At 32.0% G+C, this 15,444-nt stretch overlaps 1 protein-coding gene across 1 annotated transcript in view; it reads left to right on the forward strand.

Moving 5' to 3' along the window:
• LOC111050262 (importin-13) overlaps window positions 1-15,444 on the forward strand; it is a 46,446-nt gene that overhangs the window by 22,257 nt on the left and 8,745 nt on the right. Inside the window, exons 14-15 of the mRNA XM_039440206.1 lie at window positions 617-857; window positions 2,585-2,740. Coding sequence (XP_039296140.1) covers window positions 617-857; window positions 2,585-2,740 — 397 coding nt within the window. The remainder of the gene's footprint in view (window positions 1-616; window positions 858-2,584; window positions 2,741-15,444) is intronic.

The following is a 15,444-nucleotide window of genomic DNA, read 5'->3' on the forward strand; positions in this document are numbered from 1 at the left end:
GGAAAAGGAGTTTCCTTCGAACGCCAATATTACCGTAAAAATCAGACTATAGAATTATTCATCATAAATTAGCTGTCGAGTGGATTATAAATTGCATGCCATGACGCATGCAATTCAATATCTCAATTTAACTTGGTAAAAAATCAGCTGCTGTGTAGACTATTAATTGCATGCCTCATTGACTGCAATTTTTATGCACTATTAAATGAACTATTGCAATAACGCATGCAATTAATAACTAAAATAACATAGTATTGTCTCTCGACCTTTGTCTGCTTTGAACTCGGGCTGACCTGTTGCCAGTATGTCTTGAAGGAGATTAACTTTTGATGTTAGCATTTTTGATACACCATCCCCAACATCCATTAGCCGCTTTCACACCGATATCTCGCCGACACGACATACAGACAGGATTTACTCTGATTGACAGTATAAGAGGAGGCTGTGGTTTATAACTGCGCGAGGTCTACTGTTCACAGAACTACTAATATAAAAAAGTTTAAAAAAGGGTACTATGGGATTTTCAACTAACAAATCAAGTAGCCGTAATGAAATACGTTATTTAAATTTGATTTTGCAGCTAAGATTAGATTTGATCTGTGTTTTGTTTGTGCAGCTAAGCCTTCTGGCGGGCCGGAATTCGGCGCACACCGGTCACGTGCACTGTCTGCTGATGGCGCTGACAGTGGAGACCCTCGGCCTCGAGCGGCGACAGGACTCCATCTGCAACGGCGACCTGTCGCAGTGCTCCGACATCGTCGACAAGTATCTACAGCTCATCGCCGCCATATTTCGGCGCGACCCCTTACTGCTGCTCCACATCCAACAGTTCAATATTAACGAGGTCTTCGAGTTCGGTCAGTCAATTCATTAATGGATAAATAAATATTTCATTATTTTAATTGAGCTACTTGAATTGTTTAATTATTACAGAAAACTACAGTACTATTAACCTTTCTATATTTTTTGTTTTATTTCATTGGTGGTAAATATTCAAACAATACACAGATTTTGTCAGTGAAGCAATCACATTATTGCAAACAAGCGATTCAGCCAAACAGACAAGCAAACAGATTGATTGATTATTTGTCTTTATTAGAGCGGAGTTAGGACTCCAGGTCCTCTCTGCCACACAACCCTAAACAGAGAGAAAGAGGGAGAGAGTTTCAAAACACTTTTCTTCGAAACAGAGAGAGAGAGAGAGAGAGAAAGAGGGAAAGTATAGAGAGAGGAAGAGGGAGAGAAAGAGAAAGGCCGTGGAAAACCGCGTTTCCGATTCTCTGTCTTGCCACTGCCTTCTATAGAAGATAGCTTGATACCGGTATATCTGATGTATTAACTGTTCATTCTTCATCTCTTTTCTGAATAGGGCTACTTTTAATATAAATATAAATAAAAATAAAAATCTCAGTACCCTTTTTGAAATATTTAAGCTTATCCTTATGGGGGTTGAAATAAATTAGCCTGAATATTCATAAGATGAAGTGTATTAACGAATTGAAGAATGGTAGAAGAGTGGATAGAAATTGGATTCCAGTTGAAAAGTGGATAAATAGATGTATTAAAATATTTCTGAGAATACTGTATCAAGGACATTCTAGTAAAAACAGGTAATTAATACTTACATTACTGTTACATCAATTTCACTTGAATCAGATTGAGAAAATACAATATTTCATTTGTTTTTAACTTATTCTCTCAACAGCCATGAATGTCCGAAACATGTTGTGATAAAATATTTCAAAAGGGGTACTGAGATTTTTATTTTTCTGTTCATTCTTGTTTAAAATTACAATTATATTTCAATCGTCAAGAAAATATATTTTTTAATGGTTAAATAATAAATTTCATTTCATCGTGATTTTTTTAAAGAAAATAGATGCACAAATTTAAATTATGATAAACATAACCTAAAATCCTTCAATTTTCACCAGATAGACAGATATTTCATTGAAAAGCTAGCCACATATAATATGTGCGAGCACCTATTGCTCTTTTCAGATTTTGTTTTTCATCTGCACGCATGGTCATGTACCAAGCTTGCACTTGTACATATACGCATTCAATGTGATAACACCCTTGCATTCATTGATGATTTAGGGCCGGTTTCCGAGCTCGGGATTTAGCTAAGTTCTAGACTTTAAACAGCTGGAGTCAGAAAATTGGCTCTCTAAAACGGGGCGTAGTCGTAGTCATAGTCAAAGTCACGTTTATATTAAATTTCGAAAAACCATGAACACAATTGAAAATTGAACACAAAATAAAATAAAGAGAAAATAGTGCAAAATTTCAGCTTTTCTGAACTATTTAGGAATGTTTCATTTCGTCAAGGAAAAACGTTTCCAATTATAGAAATAAGAAAATAAAGATTTATTTTGCTGCAACTATTTACTGCTACTACGCCCCGTTTCGGGAAGCCAATTTTCTGACTCCAGCTGTTTAAAGTCTAGAGCTTAGCTAAATCCCAAGCTCGGAAACCGGCCCTCAATATTTCTGCATTTTAAGATGATGTTTTCCACTTGAAAAGTGCACGGAACTGACTGAAAAGTTTTTTCTATTTATATTTTTTTCTATTTGTTTGCAGCCATGAAGATCCTTCTGCTGCCAGAACTAATAACGGTGAAAGCAGCCGTCTTCTTCTTCACAGCTGTGATATCTCATAGTCGCGACCATAACCTGCTATTAGCATGTGTGCAACAGTATGGCGAAAAACTAGTGGAGACTCTTCTCGCTTGTATAGGTCCGTATAAGCACACTATTTACTTTAAACACACATAATGCTGCACAGAATAGAATGGCTTTTTTATTTGTTGACGTGGCGGAGTTACTGTCCACTACTCTACCACTTAACCATGTCGTTAGCATACACGGTGTAAGATGTTTACACGTTTAATTTTATATTTCGTGCCCATTCATGCACTGAACGTTTTCAAATTTTACACAGTTTACAAAGTAGGTTCTAAAAATATTCCGGGAAAATTTCAGCTCCCTAATTTTAGTAGGAATAAAATGGCGGCATATTGAAAATTTTACCAATTCTCTTCCTGAAAAAACTGCTGCCGCCATTTTGTTTCTACGAAGGTTAGGGAGCTGAAATTTTCCTAGAATATTTTCATATTTTTAGAACCTACTTTGTAAACTGTGTAGAATTTAAAATAGTTCGGTGCATGAATGGGCACGTAATATATAATGTGATGTACCAAAAGATTGTACAGCCCTCAAACTACAAATAGATCTATTCATAGGCCGTTATGAGAACAAAATAAATTCTATCACCGAAAAACACTCCAATCTTATCTGAGGTAGATGGACGACTGTTATCTAGCCTACAGAGTGTAAAACAAATAAATCAGTAATTATATACCTTTCAAAAATTTGTCAACGGAAAAAAACAATATATGTTTGTATGTTTATTAATTTGATCAGTAATACAATATTATTTGAAGGTTACTTTTGAACCAAAACATAACCCCAAAACAAACCAAAGCTAACTTGTGAACAAGTAGCCAATTGAGAAGGCAGTTCGACCGATAATCGATCATAAAAATTATATAACATTAATCTTTTCATTTTTATATTTTAATTTCTATGCCGAATGGGCCTGAATATTTATTTAATGAATTATCATAAAGATATATTTGTTAGAAATATGTAGACAAATTGGCTTAGCCAATATATGATGATTGAGGGTCGATATTCTAACATATAAAAAACCATAAATAAAAAAAAGAAATATTTAATTATTATTATGTTCGTTATTGTTACAATCATTTAGAATCATCGATTTATGTACTTTTCAAATCACTTCAAAGCATTTCAAAGTAGATTTAAATCACTTTTAAATTACTTTTAAATGATTGTACAATGATTTACAATGCTTTAAGTGGGCAAAATTGTGATTTATAAACTACTTTCAAATGATTGAATAAGTTCTTTAGAATCATTTGGAATCATCGATCCATGTACTTTTTAAATCACTTTAAAGCATTTCAAAGTAGATTTAAATCACTTTTAAATTACTTTTAAATGATTGTACAATGATTTACAATGCTTTAAGTGGGCAAAATTGTGATTTATAAATTACTTTCAAATGATTGAATAAGTTCTTTAGAATCATTTGGAATCATCGATCCATGTACTTTTTAAATCACTTTAAAGCATTTCAAAGTAGATTCAAATCACTTTTAAATGACTTGAAAATCATTTGAAATCACTTTCAAATGATTGAATAAGTTCTTAAGAATCATTCAAAATCATTGACTTATGTACTTTTCAAATCTCTTCAAAGCATTTCAAAGTAGAATACACATACTTCCAAATCCTGTTTGAATTACTTTACAATGATCAAAAGTTCTGTGAATGGGCAAAATTTGGATTTTTCAACTACTTGAAAATAATTTTGTATCACTTATATTATTGAAAACGTTCTCAAGAATCTTTCAAAATGTAGGCTACTCTAAAATCACTCTAAATAGCATTTCATGGTATAATAAAATCACATTCGAATTCATTTCTAATGAATTACAATGCTTTAAGTGGGCAACATTTCATGTGTAAACCAGTTGAAAACCATTTGAAAAGCACAGTCAATTGTTGGAATAAGTCCTTTAGAGTCAGTACCGTATTGTTCATTCCATATATCAGTACCGGTACCATATTATTTGAAAGTCGTTTCCAAGCATTATAAAATAACTACCATATCAGTCTGATTAAGATCAATCTGCATAACTGCAGGATAAACCAATTTCATGATCACCCAAGTCATCAAAAGCTATGATAATCCACTTTAAATATTATGTGATGGAAAATATATCTTCAATTTTATGTGACAAAAATTATAATCTACTTTCTAGAATAAAAAGGATATTCAGCTGGATGTGAAAAATTACATGACTTCAAAATTAATTAATAAATCCTTTACTTGAACGCATTCACATCTTATATAGTATATTACTGGATTGGAATTAAATTTTCTCAATATAATATTATAATCAGGCTCAAAAAGTGTTTAGACACTGTGCTTGCACTTCATGGCTGAAGCTCCAAAATCCTCTACTGTCTCGTCTTCATCGACTTCAGCATACAGCGAGATGTTTCTCCTTTTCTCCATGTCTGTGAACAAAAATTAAATCAACTTAATTTTAATTTCATCTTCACTGTATAACTTCAGGTACAAAAATTAGTAAAAAACGGAAGCATTTGCATGTAGGCCTACAGCAGATCAAGTTCAACAGATAACAAAATTGGAAGCTTGAGAAACTTAGTTATGTGCATTATCAATCAATCAATCAATAATAATTATTATGAAGAATGTCGTCTAAATTTGGAAATAATATGTTTACTTTACTTATCTGTTAGAAATACAAAGTTATTGTCATAAGAGCTCGTCGTATTGAATTATTTCAGTTGCTCTCCTAAAAATGTAATTTTTGACCTCTAGATAAATACCACTAGAATATTTTAATGACGACTCTGTATTTTAAATCACTTTAAAGCATTTCAAAGTAGATTTAAATCACTTTTAAATTACTTTTAAATGATTGTACAATGATTTACAATGCTTTAAGTGGGCAACATTTCATGTGTAAACCAGTTGAAAACCATTTGAAAAGCACAGTCAATTGTTGGAATAAGTCCTTTAGAGTCAGTACCGTATTGTTCATTCCATATATCAGTACCGGTACCATATTATTTGAAAGTCGTTTCCAAGCATTATAAAATAACTACCATATCAGTCTGATTAAGATCAATCTGCATAACTGCAGGATAAACCAATTTCATGATCACCCAAGTCATCAAAAGCTATGATAATCCACTTTAAATATTATGTGATGGAAAATATATCTTCAATTTTATGTGACAAAAATTATAATCTACTTTCTAGAATAAAAAGGATATTCAGCTGGATGTGAAAAATTACATGACTTCAAAATTAATTAATAAATCCTTTACTTGAACGCATTCACATCTTATATAGTATATTACTGGATTGGAATTAAATTTTCTCAATATAATATTATAATCAGGCTCAAAAAGTGTTTAGACACTGTGCTTGCACTTCATGGCTGAAGCTCCAAAATCCTCTACTGTCTCGTCTTCATCGACTTCAGCATACAGCGAGATGTTTCTCCTTTTCTCCATGTCTGTGAACAAAAATTAAATCAACTTAATTTTAATTTCATCTTCACTGTATAACTTCAGGTACAAAAATTAGTAAAAAACGGAAGCATTTGCATGTAGGCCTACAGCAGATCAAGTTCAACAGATAACAAAATTGGAAGCTTGAGAAACTTAGTTATGTGCATTATCAATCAATCAATCAATAATAATTATTATGAAGAATGTCGTCTAAATTTGGAAATAATATGTTTACTTTACTTATCTGTTAGAAATACAAAGTTATTGTCATAAGAGCTCGTCGTATTGAATTATTTCAGTTGCTCTCCTAAAAATGTAATTTTTGACCTCTAGATAAATACCACTAGAATATTTTAATGACGACTCTGTATTTCAAATCAATAGAACAAAAGAATAGAATATCAAATCATTAGAAATATCCGATTCGTCAATTTGAATGGGCATTTTTCATGTAAAAATTGGCATTTGTTCTATAAAATTATGACCAAATAATATTTCGTTGACTAAGTCCAATCTTGAGAAATTATGATTTTAGTATAGCCTACTGTTAATTGTTATAGCCTTATGTGTCGATTGAAGTATATCAATAACTATGCAATATATGAACTTTCATTTTATCTATTACACAAAATTGTTCTTCATTGCCCTCTTTAATAGTAATAATACATTTTTATTGCTTCACAAGATACAAAGATGCAATATAAATTTGAATAAACAAATAGAAAAAGGAAAAATATACCGTATCCAAAATAGTAAAATACGAATACTTGAATGATTATTTTACACATCAAAATAAGTATATTTTGCAAATAAGGTAGGCAACTCCCGAGGTATATAGTATATAATAGTAGAGGCTTTAAAGCTTGAATAAAAGTTATCTCGGTGAATTCGACCTGATATTAACTATTATTGACTATCTATTTATTTGTTTCTCTTTATTAACACGACAAGTATTAGTTTATTCGTTGAAAAATATATTGAGTATCGGTAATATAATATATTACAGGGCATATTATGTAGGCTATAGCCTATATGTAATGTGATAAATTACATAATGGTATGTGCAATTAACGGATGTAAAACATCCATGAGTCATTACAGAACGCAACCCCGAATTTAGAGGCAATTCACTTGACTATTGCTTGGTAAACTATATTCCATTCTCATTTAAGATACAATTAAATCATAATTAACCATATTAAGACTTTTTTCACCTGCGCGCTCTTCTAAATTTCGGTTGCAGGAGCCAATCGTTGACTTCTTCTCCAATGACAGACTCATTGACCATCTTTTAGAAATTTCTTTGGCAGACACCTGGAAGGATGAGATTAGATTTTAGGATTGGAAAGAATCATAATACAGATACTTACAGATATATATACAAATATTAATGGAATGAGTGAGAAAAACCCCAGACAAGCAATATGGAAAATAGCACATCTTTCATGAACTAATTATTGATATCTTATTACAAAAGAATTGTTATTAAATAAGTTGAAGCTAAGAAATGTTCAAGGGTATATTTATAATGGATTACAACGTTTTAATAAAATGAAATAATGTCAAGTATTAATTTATGAAAATATAGTTACAGTAAGTGTTAATTGGGCTACTTTTATGGAAGCTGAATTCAAACTGAATGTAATAACAGGACTTTTCATTAGAAATGGAAGAAAAAGAGTAAAACTGGAATAAAAATAATTATAAAGAATTCTTTACCAGTGTGGAAGTGGGGTATGCAGAAAAATTGAAATTGGAAAAGAAAAATTGGAATGAAGATTCAATAAAAATTTAAATAGAGAAAAGGTAAAAATAATGGAGGAAAATAATTTATGTATGAGCGGAGGATACAGAGAAATTAGAAAGTATGCAGCCTCTCTTCATAAACTGTTCTGGCAGCCCCTCCAACTGGAGCGAGCTACACGTACATCACACCACACAGGAGGTTACCGAGCGCCAAGCGCGAGTCAAAAAAGGAGTCAGAGAAGAAAAAAATGAAATGAACACTGATAAATTAATTTCCTTAATGTAATTTTTTCAAGAAAAATATGTATTGAAGCTCTTTCTTTGGAAAAATGTAATACCGGTACAGATAAGAGTACCGACAGTAAAAAATACTGTATAAGTTGAAAAGAATTCATCACTTTAGTACTGTATTAATAATATAATTAATAATTCACTATGATTTACTACTTGAACTTCTAGTTTATGAGTTCTAATGATTAAACTATTTTAAGAAAATCTAATGCCGTATTGATACTGACTTGATAACAGAACTTCCGTAAAAGGAATTCGGTTGTCATTGTGGATTAAAGTTATTATTGTGATGATTCTGAAATAATATAATGTATAACGCCAAGTAGATGGTGTTTCTACAACAGCATTACTTGCCACTGAGTGAGTGAGTTGAGGAGTGTGAAATTTAATTTAAAAGTATTTGCGCAAAATGATGAGATGGTAGGTAATTACAATTATCTTACCTAATTATAAGGTGTATCTTACCTTTGAAAGTTTTATTCACATTTGATCCAATGTGTCCTGAGTTTTCTTCTAGCAATTAAATTTTTTGTTGTTGCTGAGATATGCATTATGAATAATTAATGTATGCTTCCACTTTTTTGCTCATCTCTTTTTTCGATACCGTATTACTCTGTAGCATCATTATAATCATTCTCCATACATTGCCAATCGCAAACATTTCCCTGCAAATGAAAATTTGACAACAATAGAACAAATTTACAGGTATCAATATTGCAGGTAGAAATATTATTCATCTACTTTTTGTAGGCTTATTGTTGTTACATCTACTCCATCCTCTACTTATGCATATTGAATTCAGTCAATGATAATAAACAGTTGAATAAGAAGCGTCGGTACCTCAACGTTTTGTAGCTTTTCACATGTGAGAAGAGGTACGATATATAAATATGTATGCTGGATTGTTGTTAGAAAGGTTTTATCTCGATTATTTTCTACCTTATTCATTGAACAAGTGTAGCGAGTTCTTAATTTGGACTCTAGGATTTTAGCGTTAGCACGATATGTTACTCGTGATAACAGCTACTGTACCGAACTCTTTGACTAAATTACTTCAAAATTTGAAATCAGCATATCTTTGAGACCATTCTACAGATCAAAGTTATTCGGTTGTCAATAAAATTGACTCTTTCCTTCGTCCTTTATGAGGATAACAGGATATCATGATTCAGAAATAGATATGGAAAACATGTACAGTGGTAGCATAAATCATATTAATCACAAATTACACGTTATAAAATCAGTTTGAATTTTCCACTTTCATATGGTCAGGAATATTTTTTGTTGTCATCATGGATGTTAACAACTTATTCGATTTATAATATTGAGCCTATCAATATATTGCATATCTTAGGTCCAATAGGCCCAAAAACATAATAATGAAGTAGAACCTTAATAAGTGAACAATATAACAGATGCTAAGTATAATTTGAAATGAATTGAGTTAATATATTGATAATTGTTAAATGTAAATAAATAAATATAAACTTTTTCATTTCAATAAAATTTGAGGTTGAATATTTCTGAAATAGCTAAATTATTTCTTTTTTCCATAGTCGAAACTACATACCGTAAGGTAATAATTAAATTGAATTTGCTGTTATATTCATAATTGTAAAATCATGTCATTGGGCTGAAATTTATTTATAAGATATTAATACATAATTGGAACACATCCTCTTGCACATCCATATTCAGAACTGTCAGTATATAGTAGCATAAGCATGAATATATTATCGTATTCGAAACTGTACCTAGAGTTCTAGAGTAATATTATGTACTTACATTTTTTGATAGAAGATCAAATATTCACGTTATTTTAAAACTAATAAACGACTGAAGCACTGTAAAGAGAACTGGAACTTTTCACTTACATGCGAAATGTGGTGCATGTTGTTGCATCCTTTTCGACTGAAACACTTACAGAGACTAGAGTAGATGAGAAGACCAAAATCCAAAAACGCGGCAAAACGCTTCGATTTCGACAACGTGTAGTGAAAAGAAGGGAGGAAGAATGTGAGAGAGTGAGTGATGTTAGACAGAGAAGGAGTGGTTGTTGAACAGGGAGTGGACAGTGGACAATGGCCTGCCATTACAAAAGGAGAGAACCGAACGGTACTGATATTGTGGGCAAAGCATGCAGTCGAAATCATAAGGAAAGAATGGTTGATGTAGAGGTGTTGGAAGGTATGGAAAGGGGGGTGAGAGCTGTGCAGGGTGATAAACCCTGACGACCAAAAAGAAAAAAGCGAGGGCAATGTAGTCTGGTGATCTGTGTTAATTATTTCAAAGTTCAAGAGTCAAGATCCTTTTCATGTTCTATTATAATATATTGCACTATTACATATATCCTTTATTCACTAATAAGATGAGCTTTACAGTTTGTCTATAGCTCAATCGGCTACAGTATCTAAATCACAAGACAAAAAATCGATCATATGAGCACAATATTAAATATAAAAATATTTTTAAATTTAAAGCTGGTAATCAAGATTGATTACAAAGATAAGCCAAAAAAGTAGCGTTTTGTGCATTTACTGATGAAGTAGAAAACCAGAGATTACTTGAACTATCAACTCTAAGCTCATTCAACTTCAAGACAAAGTTGGAAATTCAAATCAAACAAATTATATTTTATGCATAATTGAATAATCGGACCGATTATGAATGAAGTATTCCTGAGAAAAAACTTTGTTCCATGCTTTAATATTGAAAATCGTTCTGTATTCTTAAGAATATCGAGCCTTCGATGTCTACAATCTGAGAATAAAAAGAGAAACCTACATGATGCAAAGTATTCTCGAATATTATGATCAGTTTCCCACATGTATATTAGTTGTAATGGAAAGTATAATACTTATGTCTCTTGCTACGATATCAAAGAAAGTACAGAATACTGATACTAAAAAAGACTTGGGAAATATAACCTAAAGATCTCAAAATTGATGTTGTGAGATCTCAAAATAAATAAATAATATCGATCAACTTCGAAAAGAGAGAAGACCGAAGGCAATTCTTGTATTTAAAAGATGAATTTTGTTATTTCCATGTAACACCAACATCAACTCGTACTACGTACGAGCACAGAATACAATTATAGGAGTTTTCTCTGGTACGAGTATAGGCCTAATGTCATTCATCCCAATTTGAAAGGATTTTTAACTCCGGCCGCAAAAGACATATCTTGTCAAAACAATTTCGCCTGTATTTGCTAAGAATTAAGCACCTGAAATGAAGTGACCTATATCTACTTCCTCCTCCATGTTGCTTAATGAACAAACCATATTGTCTTGTGTGGGATTTCAATAATAATTGTACAAGCTCATTCCCAGCCTTTAAGAACCACAGATTAGTCTAGAATTACGATTCTCAAATATGTAATTGCAATGATTGAATTGACTGGGAGTATGGCTTTTGTTATCATTTGCTGTTCTTATTGTTCACGCAACTTTCTTCGAATTGATTCCTCAGTTTATTCCATACAATTCAATTTGATTCCTCGAATCCATGCCAATCCCCGATCATGGAAACCAATTTTGAATAATATTCTCAATCTGAACCTTTGTAAATTGATATTCTGGAACTTTTGACTTACATGCGAAATGTGGTGCATGTTGTTGCATCCTTTTCGACTGAAACACTTACAGAGACTAGAGTAGATGAGAAGACCAAAATCCAAAAACGCGGCAAAACGCTTCGATTTCGACAACGTGTAGTGAAAAGAAGGGAGGAAGAATGTGAGAGAGTGAGTGATGTTAGACAGAGAAGGAGTGGTTGTTGAACAGGGAGTGGACAGTGGACAATGGCCTGCCATTACAAAAGGAGAGAACCGAACGGTACTGATATTGTGGGCAAAGCATGCAGTCGAAATCATAAGGAAAGAATGGTTGATGTAGAGGTGTTGGAAGGTATGGAAAGGGGGGTGAGAGCTGTGCAGGGTGATAAACCCTGACGACCAAAAAGAAAAAAGCGAGGGCAATGTAGTCTGGTGATCTGTGTTAATTATTTCAAAGTTCAAGAGTCAAGATCCTTTTCATGTTCTATTATAATATATTGCACTATTACATATATCCTTTATTCACTAATAAGATGAGCTTTACAGTTTGTCTATAGCTCAATCGGCTACAGTATCTAAATCACAAGACAAAAAATCGATCATATGAGCACAATATTAAATATAAAAATATTTTTAAATTTAAAGCTGGTAATCAAGATTGATTACAAAGATAAGCCAAAAAAGTAGCGTTTTGTGCATTTACTGATGAAGTAGAAAACCAGAGATTACTTGAACTATCAACTCTAAGCTCATTCAACTTCAAGACAAAGTTGGAAATTCAAATCAAACAAATTATATTTTATGCATAATTGAATAATCGGACCGATTATGAATGAAGTATTCCTGAGAAAAAACTTTGTTCCATGCTTTAATATTGAAAATCGTTCTGTATTCTTAAGAATATCGAGCCTTCGATGTCTACAATCTGAGAATAAAAAGAGAAACCTACATGATGCAAAGTATTCTCGAATATTATGATCAGTTTCCCACATGTATATTAGTTGTAATGGAAAGTATAATACTTATGTCTCTTGCTACGATATCAAAGAAAGTACAGAATACTGATACTAAAAAAGACTTGGGAAATATAACCTAAAGATCTCAAAATTGATGTTGTGAGATCTCAAAATAAATAAATAATATCGATCAACTTCGAAAAGAGAGAAGACCGAAGGCAATTCTTGTATTTAAAAGATGAATTTTGTTATTTCCATGTAACACCAACATCAACTCGTACTACGTACGAGCACAGAATACAATTATAGGAGTTTTCTCTGGTACGAGTATAGGCCTAATGTCATTCATCCCAATTTGAAAGGATTTTTAACTCCGGCCGCAAAATACATATCTTGTCAAAACAATTTCGCCTGTATTTGCTAAGAATTAAGCACCTGAAATGAAGTGACCTATATCTACTTCCTCCTCCATGTTGCTTAATGAACAAACCATATTGTCTTGTGTGGGATTTCAATAATAATTGTACAAGCTCATTCCCAGCCTTTAAGAACCACAGATTAGTCTAGAATTACGATTCTCAAATATGTAATTGCAATGATTGAATTGACTGGGAGTATGGCTTTTGTTATCATTTGCTGTTCTTATTGTTCACGCAACTTTCTTCGAATTGATTCCTCAGTTTATTCCATACAATTCAATTTGATTCCTCGAATCCATGCCAATCCCCGATCATGGAAACCAATTTTGAATAATATTCTCAATCTGAACCTTTGTAAATTGATATTCTGGAAGTTTGTAGTTCAAATCTTCCAAAGAACTTTTAACAAATCCGAAGTGTAGCATTAGGGTATGCAACTCACCAATCACTGGTCAAGTCAAGGTAACTTTTGTTGAAAGAATGTATTTGATTAATGGATGATTATTATAGTTTCAATTCGGTAGAGGTAATAAAGGACTGTCTGAATATTTCTTTACGCAGGGCTTTGGTTGGGATTGGCGCTAAGTCTATTAATATTGTGAATTAAAATGGAGACATTTTCCAATTTTGAGATAAATTTTATCTAAAATATTGGAGGAATTTTATACATTCTTATTCGAAATACCGTAGTCTCAATTTTATCATGAATGTAGTAAAAGTTATTAATCTTCTTTGATAGTCTATATATCTTGGTTACCGGTTATCGAATTAAGCTTGATCTGATGTTACCATTGGTATTTCAGTGTTCTTTGATAATAATATTTATATAACCTGCAAAAGTTGCCAATTTTCAATCCAAGTGAAAATTAATTTAAACTAGATTCATTAATATATAGATCTACTGGGTTAATTGTATGCGATCGGTTCAGTACCATATGTGATAAATCTATAGCTCAAGTTCATTATTGAGGAATTCTGAACCGACTCACTAATCACAATTTATGAAAAACTACCCTATTGATTGCGATAAAACTAAGAAGGATTTCTTATTCCTATAATCACATTACAAACGAAAAACATCACAGCTTTCTTAGGTCCTAGGTGCTCTCTGTGAAGTCTGGTGAAGATAATAATTACTTTAACTTCAAGAGAGTTTAAGGACCGTTTTCAGATATTTTTTAAACCTTCAAGTCATGTTAGCTTCTAGCAAATCAATTAATCAATTGATGTATTAATAATGATCTCATATTGGGCTCATTGAGGATGGGTATAGTAATGACAATCGTTCAAGTATCTAGTCCGCATTATTGTAGCTTATCTGAAAAAGTCTCTCCATAATTAAAGACATTAAAAGAGATAAATTATCATGATTTGCATGATAGGCTACCAAAGAGAATGAAGATCTCAAACTTTTATTTTTATAATTTTGCTGTAAACTTACTATAATCATAATTTATATACTATATATTATTAGGATAGGAAGAGAGTAATGAATAACTTATAGCCTTTCATCAACAGATATTTCAAAAACTACCTATCATTCCTGCAACAAAACTGTAGTCTAGTGTGTTCTATAAAATTTTGTTGCTTTCACATTATATTTGCAACAAGTTTTTTTAAATACTTTGACAGATTATACTTTCATAAGACTTCAAACGTTAATTCATTTTTATAGGCCTACTTATTAGTTATTAATCATATTAATTCAAGTTTATAGGCCTACTACTTAGCATTTATTATTTTTATGAAGATTATAGTTTTACTCATCCTACTGCTAGTATTAACTGATCTAATATTGGATTTTAAAGGAAAGGATTGGCTTATGACGTGCGGGATGAGAAATTCATGAATGACACATCATCATGTCTGAACTACTGGACTGATTGACTTGAAATTTTGCATCTGGACTCTTAATTAATCGAGGATGGTTAAAGGCCTATTTAAAATTCTTCAAGATTTCAGTAGGTCAAGTTTCCAGTCTGTCAAGTTTTCAATTAGAGGGTTACCTGCTAGTCAGTAATAAGTGCACAGTTCACTCACAACTCCCATTACACAGTTATTAAGAACTCTATACTATATTATATCAGGTCCTACTACGATGTAGCCTACAAGGAACTCCATACGTTACGTTAACGTGTAGTATAGAATTCCGTGCCTGCCCAGCAAAGCAAAGACAAGAGTGTCATCATCAAAGAGCCAGCTAGTGCCGTTGACTCATTCTTTTGAGTTCTGAGCTATTGATAAACTAGAAACATTGTCTACTTTTCAACTTTCTTCTTTCAGAAAATGTTGAGAACGATGTTCTTGCTTTGTAAATACATGTATGTATTGGTAGCTA

This window comes from Nilaparvata lugens, chromosome 13, assembly GCF_014356525.2.
Source record: "Nilaparvata lugens isolate BPH chromosome 13, ASM1435652v1, whole genome shotgun sequence".
Taxonomy (NCBI): Eukaryota; Metazoa; Arthropoda; class Insecta; order Hemiptera; family Delphacidae; genus Nilaparvata; species Nilaparvata lugens.